This window comes from Mytilus trossulus, chromosome 1 (genome assembly GCF_036588685.1).
Source record: "Mytilus trossulus isolate FHL-02 chromosome 1, PNRI_Mtr1.1.1.hap1, whole genome shotgun sequence".
In the NCBI taxonomy this organism is placed as follows: Eukaryota; Metazoa; Mollusca; class Bivalvia; order Mytilida; family Mytilidae; genus Mytilus; species Mytilus trossulus.
The window spans coordinates 72,321,765-72,342,292 of NC_086373.1; the positions used below are offsets into that span (position 1 = coordinate 72,321,765).

Genomic DNA, 20,528 nt, shown 5'->3' on the forward strand with positions numbered 1-20,528 from the left:
GTTTTGGGTAAGTATGTACACAACATTCAAGTAAGACTTCGTTTTTGATGAAATAAAATAAAATGTTGAATTTTAGACCGTTTGGACTTCAATGTGGACCATTTCGATAACTTTGACAAAACTCCCAAAATCCCAAATTTAAAACCTGAGATTCAGCATGCCAAAGAAACCCAAATATTCAATTGTTGTTGAAATCCAAAAGAATTTATTTGTAGACAGTTTGGATCCCACAAACTTGTAAAATGGGGCCAATAATTTAGTACAATCAGTCTACCGAAGAACCTCAAGTTTTATTTTGAACCATGTGGACTAATTTAAAACCGGACCCAAAATTTAAAAAAATATTACTTTAGATATACGGTTAGATTTAGTATATTAAACCTCATTGAAATTGGTCAATAAGTGATTTATAAAAAATAATTAGAAAAGTGTTGGTTTTTTTTTTAATCCCTTTTTATCACATTCCATATCGATAGACATGATAGATGAACGTAATTAGTGATGAAGCGTCATAGCATTTGATATTGATTTTCCCTATATATTCAATGTAATTTAGTACCCTATCGGAACATTTTAAATGAAGTCGGTGACATATATACTTTATTTTCCATTTTCTGGTGTACATTTCAATACCTATTGAAGTTTTTTAATTTATTTATTTTTAAATCTATGGACTGGTCATTTACTGAATGATCCTTGACCTTTAAATGTTTTCATTAATTTAAAACACTTTTAACTCTTAAATGATCCACATGTTGTTATATTATGATTACAAGTGTTACATTTGAAATAAATATCAATTCAATTGAATTTATTGGAGTGTTCAATCAAACTTGCCTTCTCAGCACTATGAAATTCTTAATTAGTGTTTGAGCAAGTCGGCTGAATTAGGAATTGAATGCATAAAAATGAATAAAATTTATACAATGAAAATGCACCGCATATACAATACTATAATGAATCGCTCTACAGCGAATAAGAAAGTAAAGTATTATTATTCAACAGTAATTACGACTCACATAAATATAGCATCATATTGGAATTCAATTCAATATGAACAAACTGAACAACAAAAGCTATTCTACGTTGTATAACAATAATAAATGTGTTGAAATGAATATGTTTCTGGAACTACATCTTTCCTGCTAGTTTTTAATCACCTGCACGATTTGTTAGTAAAACGTCCTAAATATTCACCTATTTCGTTATATATTTCACGTATGGAAGGCTATTGGTGCGATAAAAACCCCGTTATCATCTCTTATTTTGTCCAACTTGTATTATTTATTACTAAACATATACGTGTGAACTATTTTCCTTCATTTTCTTCAAAAATAATATTTTTTTCGTCCGTTTATTTACCATTCTACATCAGAAATGTTTGGCATATACAGTGAAAATGGTATTTTAGGATCCGCATATTACATACACTGATGTCCATCCGTAAATACTTGATGTTCGTGTTTATTGATATTATATATTCAAAGGATTTGAAAAAAATACTATCAATAACGTTAAGTTTAATATGAAATTTCAATTCAAATTTTGATTGTTTGTTTTAATAATTTAACCTTATAGCATCTAGTACATACTTGTTCTATGGTACGGTTTTGAAAATTGTATTCATTGTGTTTACCAACTATCCGACACCTGTTCGAAAAGCTAAGGATTGTCTACCCAAAGAATAGATTCCTTAACTTAGTAATGTACATGTATTTAGCCTTTTATTTTTTTTCATTCGAGCGTCACTGATGCGTTTCTTGTACACTTAACTCATGTCTGGCGAACATCATTTTAATTCTGGTATCTTTTTATATCTACATAAAATTGAGAATGGAAAAGGGGAATGTGTCAAAGAGACAACCCGACCAAATGAAAAAAAAAAAAAAAAAAAAAAAAAAACAACAGCAGAAGGTCATCAACAGGTCTTCAATGTAGCGAGAAATTCCCGCACCCGGAGGCGTCCTTCAGCTGGCCCCTAAACAAATATATACTAGTTCAGTGATAATGAACGCCATACTAATTTCCAAATTGTACACAAGAAACTAAAATTTAAATAATACAAGACTAACAAAGGCCAGAGGCTCCTGACTTGGGACAGGCGCAAAAATGCGGCGGGGTTAAACATGTTTGTGAGATCTCAACCCTCCCCCTATACCTCTAACCAATGTAGAAAAGTAAAAGCATAACAATACGCACATTAAAATTCAGTTCAAGAGAATTCCGAGTCTGATGTCAGAAAATGTAACCAAAGAAAATAAACAAAATGACAATAATACATAAATAACAACAGACTAATAGCAGTTAACTGACATGCCACCTCCAGACTTCAAATAAACTGACTGAAAGATTATGATTTCATCATATGAACATCAGGCACAATCCTTCCCGTAAGGGGTTTAGTATCATACCATCATAACATATATGAGAAGAACATAACCCGTGACGTGTCATGCCACCAACTGTTTTTAGAATAAATGTGTTTAGTTCCGACACAAAGACCTTATCAGTGACTCAATATTAACGCCAAAATATGCGATCTTTAATGACTTGACATACCTTTTTATATAAATTGGTTATTTCGAAAGTGTGTAAAGGTATTAATAATCTTCTGAATTAAGAAATCTTCGGCAAAACTAAGTTTCCCTGTATAATGTTTGAATTGATTTAAGTAAAATCAGGAAATCCTTAAAATTTGAAATGTTTTATGAGACCAAAATAACTCGAGTCTCTTAATAAGAGGTCCCAATCAATTGCATGCCCCAGGTTTTCACCGCATACAACATCTACCATGAGAACAAAATATAAAGATATAATAGATAAAATAAATGCATCCAGAATTCTAGATTATAAAGCAAACTGAGTGCATAAATTTATATTGCGATAGGTTTGTGCAATTTGCATAAATCATCCGGTTAGTAGAAATTAGGGTTTGCCAAAGAGTTATAATCGGAAACATTATGTACATTCCCAAGTAATAAATAAAATAGTCGAGCTTTAAAATGACAATTTAAATTGAAGCTTTTATATACACTTCCAACTGGATTCTTCTATTCACAGTCAATTATTTCAATTCAAAAGCAAACCAAATTCAGCAACAATCTTTTGGTGACCCGGCAGTCAGCGGTCTTAGGTTCATGTATTGCTTTTCTTTTTTTAAAGAAAACAACTTGTTTTAAAGTTAATCAAACCGCATCTTTACCAAAAGACAGTATTTTTTTTTTAAATATTGTACTTTATTGGCGTTCTTAATCTTTTTCAATTTGACAGCAGCCCTTTTGCGTCAATTACTGTTTTCAGGAGTAATCATTTGCACCAATTTTTTTTTTCAAAACGTGTCAATTGTGCCAGTCGCGCCAATTTACCTGTACAAATATCTATCATAAATATTAATGATATATTTATTCTCATTTTTGCTTAAAAGTATCATATGTTCGAAGATATTTCACCATGAAAATGGGGATCTGGAGAGAAATGACTTGAAATGCATTAGACAGTCCGTGTACAGGGAGAGAAGAAAACTCCTTTTTATTGCTGTGATAAATATTCAAAATATAAGATATGCCAAAAGATAAGACAAGTAGAAGGTTTTGCTGATTAATGATTTAGCCACATATGTTGATAACACAATGATGTGTTCCAACCATCCGTATGGGCTGAACCAACTATCTACCACAAGACGTATCAATAATGGAGCAGAGGCAATCCACAGAAACTATTATGAACTGCTGAATGTACTTCATCCTTCAATGTTGGTCTTATTTGACAATAAAGTGAACTAACAAGCTACTACATACACTAAATTTGGACGTACCAATGTAGCAGCAGCAGCAAGAAAAAAGTATGTTTCAGAAAAGAAAACATTTGCCGTGTAAACTGCCTATTTTAAGTCCGAATAAAAGGTGCAAAAAAGACTTACCTGTGCAGTTTGAAAAGTTTTAAGGCCTAGCATCCACTATATATATAAAAGTTAAATGTATTTTGCATATCAGAAAGATGAAATTTAATCTTTTTTGAATTTTGGTGGGCATTTTTTTCCCTTCATGCATTAGGTGTGAAAATTAACTAAGTTGTGGAACAACTTTGAGATGCTCCCGGTTCGAGTGTACACTATCAAAGTAATTCAGGTGTTTGTTTATTTTTTAACCTTCTACAGAAAGAAAAAAAAGCCCATCAAAAACCAGAACAGAATTAGCTTTCTTAAACAAAAATGGATTTAACTTTTATATATCTAGATGCTAGGCCTTACATTTAACAAACAGCACAGGTTTGTCTGTACGTAGAAAACATTTTAAGGTGAAAATGAGGCCATAGTTGTCCATTTGTTATGATGAACCTTAAATTTGAAGTTACATGTTAGTTAGTAAGTTAAAGAAAGCTCAATTAGATCATGCTTAATTGTTATTTCGAAGTATTTGTAAAGAAACGAATAAACACTTTACCTTGGCTGCCAACTGCGTTTTTGTTTGAAGTGAACACTATTTGAATCTACAATATCTTACACTGACACACCGCGTCATCGTGGGATAACTATTAAAGAAAGCTTTTAAATTCTAAATTTTATGTTTAATATTTGATACGGTACATTGCTTTTGATAAATTTAAATACCTGTAGAGCAGATAAATTTATTTTTATTATTGTAGATTCAAATAGTGTTCACTTCAAACTAAAACGCAGTTGGCAGCCAAGGTACATGAACCTAAGACCGCTGTCTGCCGGGTCACCAAAAGGTTGTTGATGAATTTGTGTTTGCTTTTGAATTGAAATAATTGACTGTGAAAATCCAGTTGAAAGTGTATATAACAGCTTCAATTTGAATTGTTATTTTAAAGCTCGACTACTTTATTTATTACTTGGAAATGAACATAATTTTTCCGATTATAACTCTTTTTTTTCTCAAGTAAACCTTAGCTATTCGGCTCCACCTTGCATCTAGTGGCGAAAAAAGAATTGCCGTCGAACATTTTTTATTAACCTTTCCGTAAGGTTCGGGTAGGGTGTCCGACCCCAACTTTGGACCTAATTTAAAAAAATCTAAGCTTAAGCACACCAAGAATTTTTTCTCAGGTAAACCTTGCCTTTTCAGCTTCACATTGCACCTAGTGGAACATTTTTTATTAATATATCCGTAAGGGTCGGGTAGGGTGTCCGACCCCACCTTTGGACCTAATTTTAAAAAATCTGAGCTTAAGCACACCCTGGATTTTTTCTCAAGTAAACCTTACCTATACAGCTTCACATTGCACCTAGTGGCCAAAAAAGTATTGCCGTCGAAAATTTCATTAACATTTCCGTAAGGGTGGGGTAGGGTGTCCGACTCCACCTTTGGACCTAATTAAAAAAAAAATTAGCCTGAGCACACCCTGGATTTCTTCTCAAATACACCTTACCTATTCATCTTCACATTGCACCTAGTGGCGAAAAAAATATTGCCGTGGAACATTTTTTTTCGAGATATCCGTAAAAAAGGGGGTAGGGTATACGATCCCAGCGATGGACCTAATGAAAAAAAAATTTAAGCCTAAACACACCCTGGATTTTTTTCTCAAGTACACCTTAACTATTAAGCTTCACATTGCACCTAGTGGCGAAAAAGTATTACTGTAGAACATTTTTTATTAACATTTCCGTAGGGTAGGGTGTTCGACCCCAACTTTGGACCCCACTAAAAAAAAATCTAAGCTTAAGCACACCCAGAATTTTTTCTCAAGTAAACCTTACCTATTCAGTTTCACATTGCATACAGCAATACTTTTTCGCCACTAGGTGCAATGTGAAGCTAAATAAATAAGGTGTACTTGAGAAAAATTCAAGCGTGTGCTTAGGCTTTTTTTTTTTTTTAAATAGGTCCAAAGTTGGGGTCAGACACCCTACCTCACCCATACGGAAATGTTAATAGATTTTAATAAAAAAATGATCTACGACAAAACTTTTTTCGCCACTATGTGCAATTTGAAGCTGAATAACTACGGTGTACTTGAGATAAAATCCAGGGTGTGCTTAGGCCTAGATTTTTTTAATTAGGTCCAAAGCTGGGGTCGGACACCCCTACACAACTTTTTTGGAAATCTTAATAAAAAATGTTCTACGGCAATATTTTTTGGCCACTTTATGCAATGTTAAGCTGAATAGTTAAGGTGTACTTGAGAAAAAATCCAGGGTGTGCTTAGGCTTAGATTTTTTCAAATTGGGTCCAAAGCTTGGATATGATACCCTACCGCCTTTTTTACGGAAATCTCTATCAAAAATGATTTACGGCAATACTTTTTTCGCCACTAGGTGCAATGTGAAGCTAAATAGGTAAGGTGTACTTGAGAAAAAAATCCAGGGTGTGCTCAGGCTTAGATTTCTTTTTAATAAGGTCCAAAGGTGGGGTCGGACACCGAACCCATCTCTTACGGAAATATTAATAAAAAAAAGTTCCACGGCAACATTTTTTGGGACACTAGGTGCAATGTAAAGCTGAATAGGTAAGGTTTTCTTGAAAAAAAATCCAGGGTATGCTTAAGCTCAGATTTTTTTAAAAATTGATCCAAAATTGGAGTCGAACACCCTATCCCACCCTTACAGAAATGTTGATAAAAAATGTTCGACAGCAATACTTTTTCGCCACTAGGTGCAATGTGAAGTTGAATAAATAAAGTGTACTTGAGAAAAAATCCAGGGTGTGCTTAGGCTAAGTTTTTTTTTATATTAGGTCCAAAGTTGGGGTCGGACACCCTACCCCACCCTTACGGGAATGTAAATAAAAAATGATCTACGACAAAACTTTTTTCGCCACTTTGTGCAATGTGAAGCTGAAAAGTTAAGGTGTACTTGAGAAAAATCCAGGGTGTGCGTAGGCTTAGATTTTTTTTCAAATTGGGTTCAAAGCTTGGATCGGATACCCCACCCCCTTTTTTACGGAAATCTCGATCAAAAATGATTTACGGCAATACTTTTTTCGCCACTAGATGCAGTGTGAAGCTAAATAGGTAAGGTGTACTTGAGAAAAAATCCAGGATGTGCTTAAGCTCAGATTTTTTTTTAAATTGATCCAAAATTGGAGTCGAACACCCTACCCCACCCTTACAGAAATGTTGATAAAAAATGTTCTACAGCAATACTTTTTCGCCACTAGGTGCAATGTGAAGTTGAATAAATAAGGTGTACTTGAGAAAAATCCAGGGTGTGCTTAAGCTTAGATTCTTTTTTAATTAGGTCCAAAGCTGGGGTCGGACACCCTACCCCACTTTTTCGGAAATCTTAATAAAAATTGTTATACTGCAACATTTTTTTCGTACTATGTGCAATGTGAAACTGAATAGTTGAGGTGTACTTGAGAAAAAATCCAGGGTGTGCTTAAGCTTAGATTTTTTTAAAATTAGGTCCAAAGCTTGGATCGGATACCCTATCCCCTTTATTTACGGAAATCTCGATAAAAATGTTCTACGGCAAAACTTTTTTGGCCACTAGATGCAATGTGAAGCTAAATAGGTAAGGTGTACTTGAGAAAAAATCCAGGGTGTGCTCAGGCTTAGATTTCTTTTTAATTAGGTCCAAAGGTGGGGTCGGACACCGAACCCATCCCTTACGGAAATATTAATAAAAAAAAGTTCCACGGCAATATTTTTTTGGACACTAGGTGCAATGTGAAGCTGAATAGGTAAGGTTTTCTTGAGAAAAAAAATCCAGGGTATGCTTAAGCTCAGATTTTTTTAAAAATTGATCCAAAATTGGAGTCGAACACCCTACCCCACCCTTACAGAAATGTTGATAAAAAATGTTCTACAGCAATACTTTTTCGCCACTAGGTGCAATGTGAAGTTGAATAAATAAAGTGTACTTGAGAAAAAATCCAGGGTGTGCTTAGGCTTAGATTTTTTCAAATTAGGTTCAAAGTTGGGATCGGACACCCTACCTCACGCTTACGGAAAATTAATGAACAGGGCTAGATATTTTTTAAATCATTGAATAGTTCTCCAACTGCTTTATTACATAATAAACACTGGTCATATATTGGTTATATATTGATAAAAAAAAATTGAGTACGTTTGTTTCTTATACAATTTTTGGGTTCATAGACATATCCGAAAACTGGCTGCTAGCGTATTGGCTGCTGGCGAGTGGCTGCTAGCGTGTGGCTGCTAACTTGAGGCTGGTATATCATAGCTTGACGTCGGTAAAACATTTTACGTTAGCAACGTCGTTTATACCTTCCCTGTTACTGTATCGTATGCCCTTAAAGATACTGGCACAACAAATGATCGCCCCCATAATGACAGGCCACGAGAAACGACGGTACGTCAAGACAGAAACATCCGCATCATTCATCTCCGGAATCGATTTGTAAACGCGTCACAAACTGCACGACAAACCCACGGAAGACATAACAACAGAATATCTGGTCTAACAGTTCGTAACCGATTGCATCATTGGGGTATCTTGTTTCAAAAATGTGTCCGGTGACTCAGCCAACCAACCAAGATGGCTTCCATGGCAAAAAATAGAACACAGGGTAAAAATGCAGTTTTCGGCTTAGAACTCAAAAACAAAAGCATTTAGATCAAATCTGACCGGAGGGGATATTGTTTATCAGGTCAAAAAATATCTGCCCTGGAATTTGCAGATTAGTGGGATAACTAGTTTTTAGGGTGCTGCCCCTGAATTAGTGACTTTAATGACATTTTGCCGTTTTTTGTTATTATCTTGAATCTTAGCTATTTTTCAAATAGTCACTGAACCAACAAAAATTAGGCCAATGACATTGAACATGTACCTGACGGGAAGTTCGTAACATGAGGCATCTTTATACAAAGCATATGAAGCATCCAGGTCTTCTACCTTCTAGAATATAAAGCTTTTCAAAAGTTAGCTAACGCCGCCGCCGCCGCCGTTGCCGTCGCCGCCAGATCACTATCCCTATGTCGAGCTTTCTGCAACAAAAGTTGCAGGCTCGACAAAAACATATGATTCGAAGATTCACATAGAAAAATGTTAGGCACTAATGGTACATTACTTTAACAAATTACCACAAACAGTTTCGTTATAATCCATATACAAGAGAATAAGACAACAATGACCAATACGGTGTACACGAATTTAATATTAAAGCACGCATAGTGCTCAATACTATGCAGAAGAAAAAAAACATGCAACATTGCCATAACTGTGCGGACAAAAAAAAACAAAATTAAATACACATGAATAATAATGTAGCACAACTATAGTCCTCCCAATATCTACCAAAATCTGCATAGACAAACATAATCCTTTCGAACGTTTCATATTGTATTTAATATTCCTTCTCGCCTTCAATTCATTCATCTCTAAAACAGAGTCCTTGTATAAATATTTGTCACCAAGAATCCACCAACTATGCACCAATAATTTGATCTAATAAGTTCTACTGGTTTACCTGACCTATATTGCCAACAAAATATGCACCAAAAATGTACCAACCTATTAATATATAATACAGTTAAAACACGTATTAAAAGGCTGTGACCTCTATGAAATCGGATACATTACACACTACTGAGAACTACGATACAAAAATAAATTGTAAAAAGAATGAAATAAATGACTTTAACAGATAAGAGTTATACTAGCGCTGTCTCATATACAGGCTATCAAAGGATGTTGTGGGTGTTCTTTTACACGTGGACAGTGCTTCACCTTCACTATATACAAGACATAAGATTAAATCATTACACTAAACCGATGTGATTGTTGGGATATGAAAACAGTGAATTTTATTTTTTTCTATAAAACAGTCAACACGTACGTTTGATTGGTACAAAGTGTGATTGTTAATAACCTCATCCCAGATTACATGATTAAAATTTAGTAATTGCGCCAAACGCGCGTTTCGGCTACAAAAGACTCACCAGTGACGCTGGTAAAGAGAAAAAAGTTGAAAATGCCAAATAGGCTAACGGTCGAAAATGGTTGACTAATATCATTTGCATAACAAATATCATGTTAATTCCTTCCATTCAACTCAGACATCACTAGGTTAATATTATTGCGAAAAAAGTAATGTCAGTTTCACAGAAATCGTCTAAAATGCAGGTTGCGGGTTGCGGGTTGCGGGTCGCGGGTTGCGGGTTGCAGGTTGCAGGTTGCCACAAGGGGATAAGCATGGGATGGTGTAATCTACGTAATTTTACTTGTTTCACTTGTTATAACAATTTTATGATCAATGTTAAAGGCATGGTATTCAATTACAATACACATCATTCTTGTGTAAATACACTTACAACTAAAAATAGAAATCAATCAGTTTACATTAATGAGGGGGGATAGGAGGGGTCCTGATCCCGAAATCCCGGGCTTAAAAACACGAAATCCTGAGGTCCCGAATTTAAATAAAGTAAATCCCGACGTTCCGAAATTCGAAAAGAAGAATTCCCGGATCCTGAAAGGGTCAATCCCGAAATACCGAGCTTTAAAACACCGATCCTGGAGTCCCGATAAAGGTCCTATCCCCCCTCATTAATTACAATATCTTGATGGGCATCAATACTTGACACGGTTTTTATTTTAAGTGGTAAATTAAAGACTGTTTGCCTTTAAACTAGATATATATGTACATCATTGTATATATTTTTGATTAACAGTGTTTCTGGATTCTTTAGCTAAGTTCTATTGCATTCTTAGCAAGGATCCTTCTCAAAAGTCTACCTATTGGAAGTCTTTTTTTTTTCGCTTGATGCTCCTTTTAAATTTTTACTGGTTTATAAATAGGCTGTGAAAGGCATTCTTTTTAGTAACGTGTTGCAGGGAAAATAGAAATACAGAGCGTCTGTTAGTCCTTTCTTCCCTGGTCTATCTGGCCTTTGTTATCGCTCCCACGTGTACAACTCTTGCCATTCTTTTTTATAAAAAAACTATTTCTATAAAAAGGTTAAAATGGGTTAATGTCAGCAACATCTATGACAAGTTCTAAAAAGGTTGACGTATTAAAAAGAGTTATGCCCCTAAAAAGTATTATTTATTTTTAGAAAAATATTCAGTGAGCTGAACAAATACACGTATCTCTGTTTTTTTTTGTGTTTCTGTCCTTGAGTAAAGTTTCAAAGAAACAACGTTTTAGTTTGACTTGAGAGTTGAGAAACTATGATAATTGCAAAAGACAAGCAAAAATTCTGAATCACTGAATACAGACCATCAAACAGAGCTGTTCCTTCTGCCAAAACAAATCTCAATTTTTTGGAAAACATTTGAAATACTCTGTAGAGCCTCCAGGATTTTCTGGATGATTACTTGGACATGTCTTCCAATTTGAAAATTTCTGTACTCGGTCTTGTCTTTCATGTATTGTCAAAATATTAATTTACATGTATATACATAAGAATTGCACTTCCAATTTTCATCAGGACGCAAAAATGAGCCAACTTGACCGTTCTGTGTTGAAGGCCGTATTGTAAAATAATACTGCTTACTTTAATTTCATTGTCTTGAATTGAGAGTTGTCTCATTGACACTCGTACCACATCTTCTTATTTGTGTACTAGTGTTGTACCCATGTTGTTTTTGTATCAGTGTTATATGTCTACTAACCTCTAGTTTTCAACTATATTATTATTTATTACAACTGTCACATACATTCAACATTTACCAGGAAAAACTAAACATTGATCAATGTACCATGCCAGACAGACAGACAGACATGTACAGCTAACAATTCTTCCGTACAACAAATATAGTTGACCTATTACTTATAAATTAAGAAAAACAGACCAAAACACAAAAACTTGACACTGAGCAATGAACCGTGAAAATGGATCATGGGCAAATAAAACCTGCACGACTGACATCACATCACGTCACGACATAGATCATAAAATATTCAATACACCAAATATAGGTGACCTATAATTGCATATAGTCATAGTGTAAGAAAAAAAGACCATAACTCCAAAACTTAAGTTTGACCTAAACCATGAAAATGAGGTCAAGGTCTAGACATATAAACTTTACAATTATTCCATACATGAAATATAGCAGTCCTATTGCATACAGTATAAGAAAAATAGACCAAAACACAAAAACTTTACTATAACCACTGAACCATGAAAATGAGACCAAGGTCAGATGACACCTGCCAGTTGGACATGTGCACCTTACAGTCCATCCATAAACCAAATATAACTAGACCTATTGCTTATGGTACCTGAGATATGCAATTGATCACCAAAACTTAACTTTGTTCACTGTTCCATGAAATGAGGTCGAGGTCAAGTGAAAACTGTCTGACGGGCATGAGGACCTTGCAAGGTACTCTACGCACATACCAAATATATTATCCTATTACTTATAATAAGAGTAATTTAACATTACAAAAAATCTTTTTCAAGTACTGATCTGTAGTCACTGAACCATGAAAATGAGATCAAGGACATTTGACATGTGTATGACGGAAACTTCGTAACATGAGGCATCTATATACAAAATATGAATCACAAGATATTCCACCTTCTAAAACATAAAGCGTTTAAGAAGTTAGCTAACGCCGACCCCGGATCACTATCCATGCCTCTGTCGAGCTTTCTGCTACAAAAGTCGCAGGCTCGACAAAAAGTAAGAGAAGGAAAGTTGTTTATTTATCTTTATTCTTATTTATGAAACAAATCATGAGGTAGTCCAAAAGAACAACTAACACAACCGGAATATCTTTACAGTAACTTTATGTTTTTAAACATGTAAAAATCCTACGGAATGCAACTTATCTATGTGAGACTCTGTGAGGTTTACTCTTTCTGGAACAGTAACCGAACCAGGACAGAAACTTGAGTGAATAAGTTTTACACACTGAATGTTTACATGATAGTATGCATTTGCCATTTTCCCATCCTTTCGTATGTACCATTCATTGTTTTCCTTATTGTAAGATGGTCTGAGTTCGAGATGACGTATGACAACATCGTTAGGTTTTTGTTTGTCTGTAGCAGTAAAGCTTTTTTCACAGCCATAACATTTGGATATTAAACCTTGCAGGAATGTAAATTCATATATTTTATGTTCTGTGACACATGCTGTTGACACTTTTAAGTCTCTACAAGTGTTTCCTTGTGAAGAAGATGGTTGAATGTTCATAGGTTGATTTTTGTTTGTCTGCCAGTCACAAAGTTTTTTTTATAATTTTTCGGACTTCAAAAGCTGTATAGCTATACTGCAATAAAATTTCATCTTCTGATGAAAATCCGATAGCCAAAAGAACAAAAAGCCTGTGCTTACATGGAACTTTTCCTTGCCTTACTTGAGCTTGTATTTCGGAAAATGGACATGAACAATTGGTTGTTTTGTCAAAATCAATGCTATAAAATATGCAATTGCTAGTTTTGATTGTAATACATGCTTGACTCGGAGAATATTGTTCAACATCTATGATTTTAAATACGTTTGGTTCGTTTGCTTTTTGCAGAGACACAGCGTAATTAGTACTGTGGTATGTTCTGCGCCTGCCACTTGGACGTGTTTTGTCTTCTGGTCCCTTATCAGCTCTATGTGCATCTCTTTCATTTGATTTAAAGGAAGACGTGGATGGTTGACATGGAGCAGTGCCTCCTTTGTACTGTTGGTCTAACTCTTTCATTAATTGTTCAGCATTTTTTGCTTCCTTTTCTCTACATTTGCCTTGTCGTGAATGCTTAAATGGACCTCCGCCCGATTTGGTAAACCCAAAACAGTATCCTTCAACACTTTTCTCAAATTTAAAACATTCGGAAATATCGAATATTGCAGTTTGTAAAATGTTTAATCCTGTACCACCTGTAAGCGACATAGACGCATGGGATGCCTCTGCCAAATTGGTAGATGGTGCATATGTATCTCTGAATGCCTCCATTACATGGTTTCTCCTATTATCCCACCATATCAACCACCTTTTCAACTGTTGTTTTCCTGATGTTTCGATAAATTTTTCCATCTGCGAGTACGCAGCATTGTACATCAGTGGTGTTTCAGCGTTGATTAATTTATTCATGTGCTTTTTAAAAGCAGTAACAGCTGTATCTTTAAACCTCTCCCCAATAAATGCACTTGCTGCATGACGGTTTCCACAGGTTCGTAAATGAAACTGACAGGTCACAATTTTTTCATCATAATATTGTTTGCCATATCGTTTCTCAAGTGACGCGTGCATCCCCCCTCCTTCATCTAACATTATGCCTGAATATGGTCGGAATTCTGGGATTTTATATTCACTGAATGATTGTAACATTTTATCAACTACAGACATGGCAAGGTCTACAGTCTTTTTATTCTCATTTTCACAGTCCATACGAACAAGCCACGTGACATTTTTAAGTAGGGTATGATAAACACTTAATCCAAAACATTTCAAGTTTTTCCCCTTGTAGATTATGACCCTATTAACTTTAAAATCCATGAAAGCCCACTCTTCTCCTAAAAAATGGTCTTTGTTTGTCATATTTCCTAATGTCTCCAATTTTTTTTTTGATGACTTTATTATATAAGTTTGGAAGTCTTCTGGAGTTTTTGTTTCTGTTATTTTTTTTACAATGGTGTTGCCTTCCACTGTGGAATGATAAATAAACCACTTGTCTCCATGTTCTTCTTTGATCTGGTATTCAAAAAGAAGAAAAGGGTCATTGTATTGATGAAGACATTTCTCCTGCAGTTTTGATAATTTTTCTGACAGAGGATCTTTATTGAAAATTTGATTTTTCAAATTTCTAGTTTTCCTTGGATCCGATAAACTTTCGGCAATGTCCTCTACCTCTTCTCTGGAAGTTGATGTCTCTATAGTTTTCATAATGAGTCTGTTTGTCAGTTCTCTGGGTTTTAAATTTGGCATAATATCAAAAGTTTCTTTTATTTTTTCTTTAGGTAGTTTTGGTCTTTTCATTGGGAAGCATGTATGAGATCCATGGTGATGAACAGTAACATACTCAGTACACTTTTTAAATTCCCATATCTTGACAGCTTTGCACGGGACGGAATCCATTAGGTTATTACACTCCTCACAGAAGACTTTCCCATCTCTGTTAACTACATGGATACTATTTGGCTTTCCAAAATACTCTTTAAATGGACACTTTCTGTATTGACACTGGAAAGAACCTTTACAATTTGATCTCAGTCTTAAACCTATTGTTTTAGGGAATTCTTTGGTGAACGATTTGTTGTAACGTGTCCAATTTCTACCATCTTTTGTTGACTTCATTTTTTGACCTTCAGTTTTACTATAGGAAACTCTATAAGTGCAATTTCCATCAATGTTCCATGGAATTTCTTCCTCTATTTCAATTTCGCTGTCTGATGAATCCATCATCCTGGAGTAAGGTCGTTTTCTTTTTCCCAAAGAATATGTTCTCTTCCCATTTTCAGAAGTATCTTGTGTACTTGAATCGCTTAATTCAAGAAATTTTCTTCTCCTTTTTGTTGTTAAGACAGGCATATGATCTTGGTCATCATCAGAGGAGCTAGATATACATCTGTATTTATCTGGGGGTGAATGTAGTGGACTTGATGTTATTTCAATGACATTGCTGCTGATTTTTTCTGGAGAATCCGATATGACAATAGGGTTTTCAGAGCTTATCTCTTTTGAGATGGAGTTTTCAGTTTCTTCAAGTTCAGGCAAATCATACTCAACTATATTCAGGTTGACAATAGATGAATTTTTATAAACATCTTCCAATTTTCTATTGGCAACTTCAAATGATAAGGATACAAACTTGCTTTCTAGACAAATGTCATCTCTCCCAATGAATTCAAAAAGGGCCGTTGCCTTAGTTTTCTTCTGAAAGTAGGAACCATCTATAACTTTTCCATTTTCGAAAAACTTCACAAATATCAGTGTATCCCTGAAACAAAATAACAGAATATTGATTTTTATGTGTGCGTATTCGTAAGTCTATCAGTTGTCAGGACTATTTGGGTGGTTCGTGATTTAGTTGATTATTCGTTTTAAGATAACTTCTGCAAGTTTCTAAAATTTAGTCCTTACTATTTTTATTAGCTCACCTGGCCCATAGGGCCAATTGAGCTTTTCTCATCACTTGGCGTCCGTCGTCCGTCGTCCTGCGTCCGGCGTTAACTTTTACAAAAATCTTCTCCTCTGAAACTACTGGGCCAAATTTAATCAAACTTGGCCACAATGATCATTGGGGTATCTAGTTTAGAAATTGTGTCCGGTGACCCGGCCAACCAACCAAGATGGCCGCCATGGCTAAAAATAGAACATAGGGGTAAAATGCAGTTTTTGGCTTATAACTCAAAAACTAAAGCATTTAGAGCAAATCTGACATGGGGTAAAGGTGTTTATCAGATAGATCTATCTGTCCTGAAATTGTCAGATGAATCTGACATTACGTTGTTAGGTTGCTGCCCCTAAATTGGTAATTTTAAGGAAATTTTGCTTTTTTGGTTATTATCTTGAATATTACTTTGGATAGAGATAAACTGTAAACAGCAATAATGTTCAGCAAAGTAAGATCTACAAATAAGTCAACATGACCAAAATATTTAGTTGACCACTTTAGGAGTTATTGCCCTATATAGTCAATTACCAAATGACACAGAAATTACCAACTATAGATCACGGTATGGCCTTCAACAATGAGCAAAGGTCATACCACATAGTCCAACTATGAACGATCCAAAAATGACAAATTTAAAATGATTCAAATCAGAAAACTAACGACCTAAAAACATTAAATATTTTTAAACAAAAATCTAATACACCAACAACTGACTCCTGTCTTGGTACAGGCACATACATACAGAATGTGGCAGGGTTAAACATGATAGCGGGATCCTAACCCTCCTCTTAAATGAAACATGGATGATACATTATAATTTGAGAACGAAATGTTCATACATGTAGTTTAATTTTGGACTCTTTTGACCTGATTGAGACAGGCCAATTTAAAAATGGGGTCCAATATTCAACAAGATTTCTTTTTATTGTACAATACTATGCTACTAAGTTATTGTCTGGAAACTACAAAAATGCTCATATTTCCTGAACATTTATGGCAATTACTCCCTAACTTAATACGTGGCTTTCTCTTGTGATATGGAACCTTTTGGTACAAACTTAAGTGAGATCCATACACTTTCATACAAGATACTGAAATTACAATAAACAGCTATGTCTGTAGCTTTTTCAATGACTTCTCAATGTCATTTCCGAAATGCAGGAAATACTAAAGGAAGGTTTTCTTAATACTTAAAAATCAACCTTGTTTATGAAAATATTCCCAAAACTCGGAAACATAACAACCTTAAATTAAAAAAAAATGAAATGGAGCTTACATCAATAGATATGATCAATTCAAAGTTTTATGAAAACTTCCAAAATCATTTTTGACCTAGTATCGACCAAAACCTAGAATAAAACCCTTTTTTTAATGAAAAAAAAAACATGATTTTAAACCTAAAAACTTACAATCTAAAATTTATGAAAGATGAAAGGGAGCTCACATCAATAGCTATTAACAATTCACTGAAGTTTGTCCGACATGTTGACAACGAACTGACAGACAGGCTTTTTTATTGCCCCTATTCGGCCTCGAATTCCTAAACTATTGATACCATAATGTATCAATTATAGAGTTACATGATACCATTACCCCCAAAACTCAATCCTAACCGTTCTTTTTATTGTATTGAACCTCCTGGTAAAATTTCTTAGTGATCCATTCACTTAAAAGTTATCGTCTGGAAACTAATGTGTCCTGGCAACTTGAAACTTCCGGTCAGTTTAAGTTTGGACTAACAAATAAGGCTAGCAACATATAAACAACAGAAGCAAGTGATGAGATTTAATTTTAATTGGTTCACGAAAAGAAGAGGTTCCAAAAAGATTTTAACCAAAGGCAAAGACTTTTGATTTTATTTTTTTTTAAATCGAGATGAAAAAAATATTAAATGGAATTCTTACCTTTCAGAAGTCATTTTCTTTTCTTTCAAATCTTTTTACTAATTCTAAGTACTACTTTTATCCTAAATCTGTACAAATAAAAAATGAAAACAGAATGACAGCAGTGTAAAGGCTAATGATTGGTCGAAGTTTAATTGTGACGATAACTTTTCTTGTTTTTTTCCCCCTGAATTTTCCTATTGTGATGTCATAAAATAGGGACCCTGCCTGATGACATCACTTAAAAGGTACAAAACTTTCTTCAAATCTTTAAAAAGGAAGGATAAAAATCATTAGAGAAACAGATTCCACCACTATAACTCGTGTATTACAATATTTCCCAACTCTCAACAATCAAATTTTAAGTATTTAAATATTAAAAAAAATAACTGTCAGGAGTGGAGAAATATCGTAACACAGTTGTTGCATTTGTGGAATCTATATTTCTTAATATTTAAATATAAGTTGTATTTTATTATTATAGTTCATAACATATATAAAGGTTGAGAGTGATCACGTATGTGGCTACTTTTGGTTTTTTTTTCACCAAAAAACATCTGAAAAGTGACATAGTATGGCATATTTGATTGATTTTTCCCGATTGCAGCTTGAATTTGAGGGTCTTAATTCACTCAATCTGTTCAAATCTTTCACATGAAATCTAATGCCAAAATCAGACCTAACCATACATACATGTACACCTTTATATATACTCAAAGGATCTTTTGAAAATAATAAATACTATTTTTACTTTTAATCAGTAGTCAAATTCTAAATGGACAATTGTAGTCAAACTGGCTCAAGTAACACGCCCCCCCCCCCCCCCTCTTCCAAAAAAGAAAAGAAAAAAGAAAGTAAAAAAATCAGAAATAAGAAAACTTACCCTTCTCACTTATTTTGGCTGGGTCTGCAAACTAATGTTGACTCTCAAGCGTCTCTGTAATGTCTAAATTTTTATTTTGCGTCTTTACATAATAAAACTGACTGCCAAAGGATGCAAGTTATTTTGTTTGCTTCTTGCACTAAATTATGTTGATGCAAGAAAGGGCATATACAATTATTTAAACCCAATAATTTCTTAATATTAGCCTCAAAGATGTTATATGCCCACTGAAAGGAATTTAATTGTTTATCATTGTTTATGTAACTAGATTAAGACAGATTAATGTGTTCTATGATAGAACCTGTTCAGCCTATGTAAATAAGTTTTTATTGCTTTCACTTTAATTAGAATCAATGTTTAGAACTACAATTAGCAATTGAGCAGTATGATAAGCATCAAATGATACATGTATGTGTACTAAAATTATGATAAGTGAATTTAATTATAATGAAATGACAAAATCAAATACTGACAACTGATAACTGACCAAAACTTCTACCCTACTTTTATGCTGAAGTGATTTTAAATCTATTAGTCATGGGGTAGATTTTATACATGTATTTTCACAATCCAGTTAAAAACCGTTTTAATTAGATTGGTATTTTCATACATATAATATTTATGTGTGACCTGAAACCTGCATGCAAACTTCAACCCGCAACCCGCAACCCGCAACCCGCAACCTGCAACCCGCAACCCGCAACCTGCAAAATAGCACTTCCCAGTTTCACAAAGCTGACTAAGGACTTATTATATATATTTCTTACTAGGATGGTCTTAAGACATATCTAAGTCACAAAGTGTCCTCAATTAGGACATCCCTTAAAGTTGGTCATACAGTTAGGATTGCACAAGAGGTGTCTTGTGATAGTCTTAGGATAGTCATAAATTTATTTGAATAAATTACACTCATTTCATATATCAATTTTGCAAGTTATCCAATTATTCGGCTAATTTTCTACTCTCCTTTTCCTGCTCATAACTAAATCTTTATAGGTTGACGAATAATTCAATGTATTAATATCAAGAACGCACGATTTTATGTCTTATATTTTATTATATCCGATATAGTGACAAATAAAATTTGGTATATATAACCTTAACCGTATGTGGCACATCTTTTTGGAACTTTAGTGTCCTCAATGCTCTTCAACTTTGTTCTGGCCAGACCTTGACCCGACTAAAATAGGCAATTAAACCACATTTTTTATTTTAAAAAATCATGCAGAAAAACTATCCGGCAACGAATTGAATTGTATTGTGTCTAATAATTATCTGTGTATTATTTGTATCTTGGGTTTAAACTATATAGTAATGATGTCCCCGTATATTGATTTCTGATAACAAACGTCTCTTCGAAAACCTTATCATGTATAATTTCTTTATAATTATTTCTTATGGAACAGATATTTCATAATAATTATTCCGTGAAGAATAAGAATAATATATCGCTTAAAGTTCTTCTTCGTTACATTTTGGAACACTGACATGAAGCGAGGGTTTAGCAGAAAGGAAAGAAGGAAGGCCGTGAAAAAAGGAGTAATGAGAAAGAAAAACAAACAGTCGCCAACCCTTAGGAATAAAAGTAACTTGATATCTATTTTTTTTCGAACTCAATAGTGACGTACATTTAATTAAAGGTGTGTTTATCCGTGATCCAAAATTTTGGACTGGTTGTACTTAATGCAGAACCGACTCTTAATCATATTCCTCAAAATGTCAAAACATTTCGCATTGTAATTTCTGATAACTGTAATTGTCTAACCCGT

General features: G+C 34.2%; 2 protein-coding genes across 2 annotated transcripts in view; both read right to left on the reverse strand.

The window, feature by feature from the left end:
* LOC134684174 (RE1-silencing transcription factor A-like) overlaps window positions 1–4,531 on the reverse strand; it is a 136,431-nt gene extending 131,900 nt beyond the window's left edge. The window contains exon 1 of the mRNA XM_063543454.1: window positions 4,443–4,531. The gene's annotated coding sequence lies outside the window, so the exon portion shown is untranslated. The remainder of the gene's footprint in view (window positions 1–4,442) is intronic.
* An 8,115-nt stretch (window positions 4,532–12,646) lies between these two features.
* On the reverse strand, window positions 12,647–17,966 carry LOC134709939 (uncharacterized). Its single transcript, XM_063570066.1, has 2 exons — window positions 17,898–17,966; window positions 12,647–15,816 (listed from the first exon to the last, which is right to left on the reverse strand). Exons 1-2 carry the CDS (start codon window positions 17,909–17,911, stop codon window positions 13,107–13,109), a joined length of 2,724 nt encoding a protein of 907 aa, XP_063426136.1. The 5' UTR covers window positions 17,912–17,966; the 3' UTR covers window positions 12,647–13,106.
* Window positions 17,967–20,528: the final 2,562 nt, after the last annotated feature.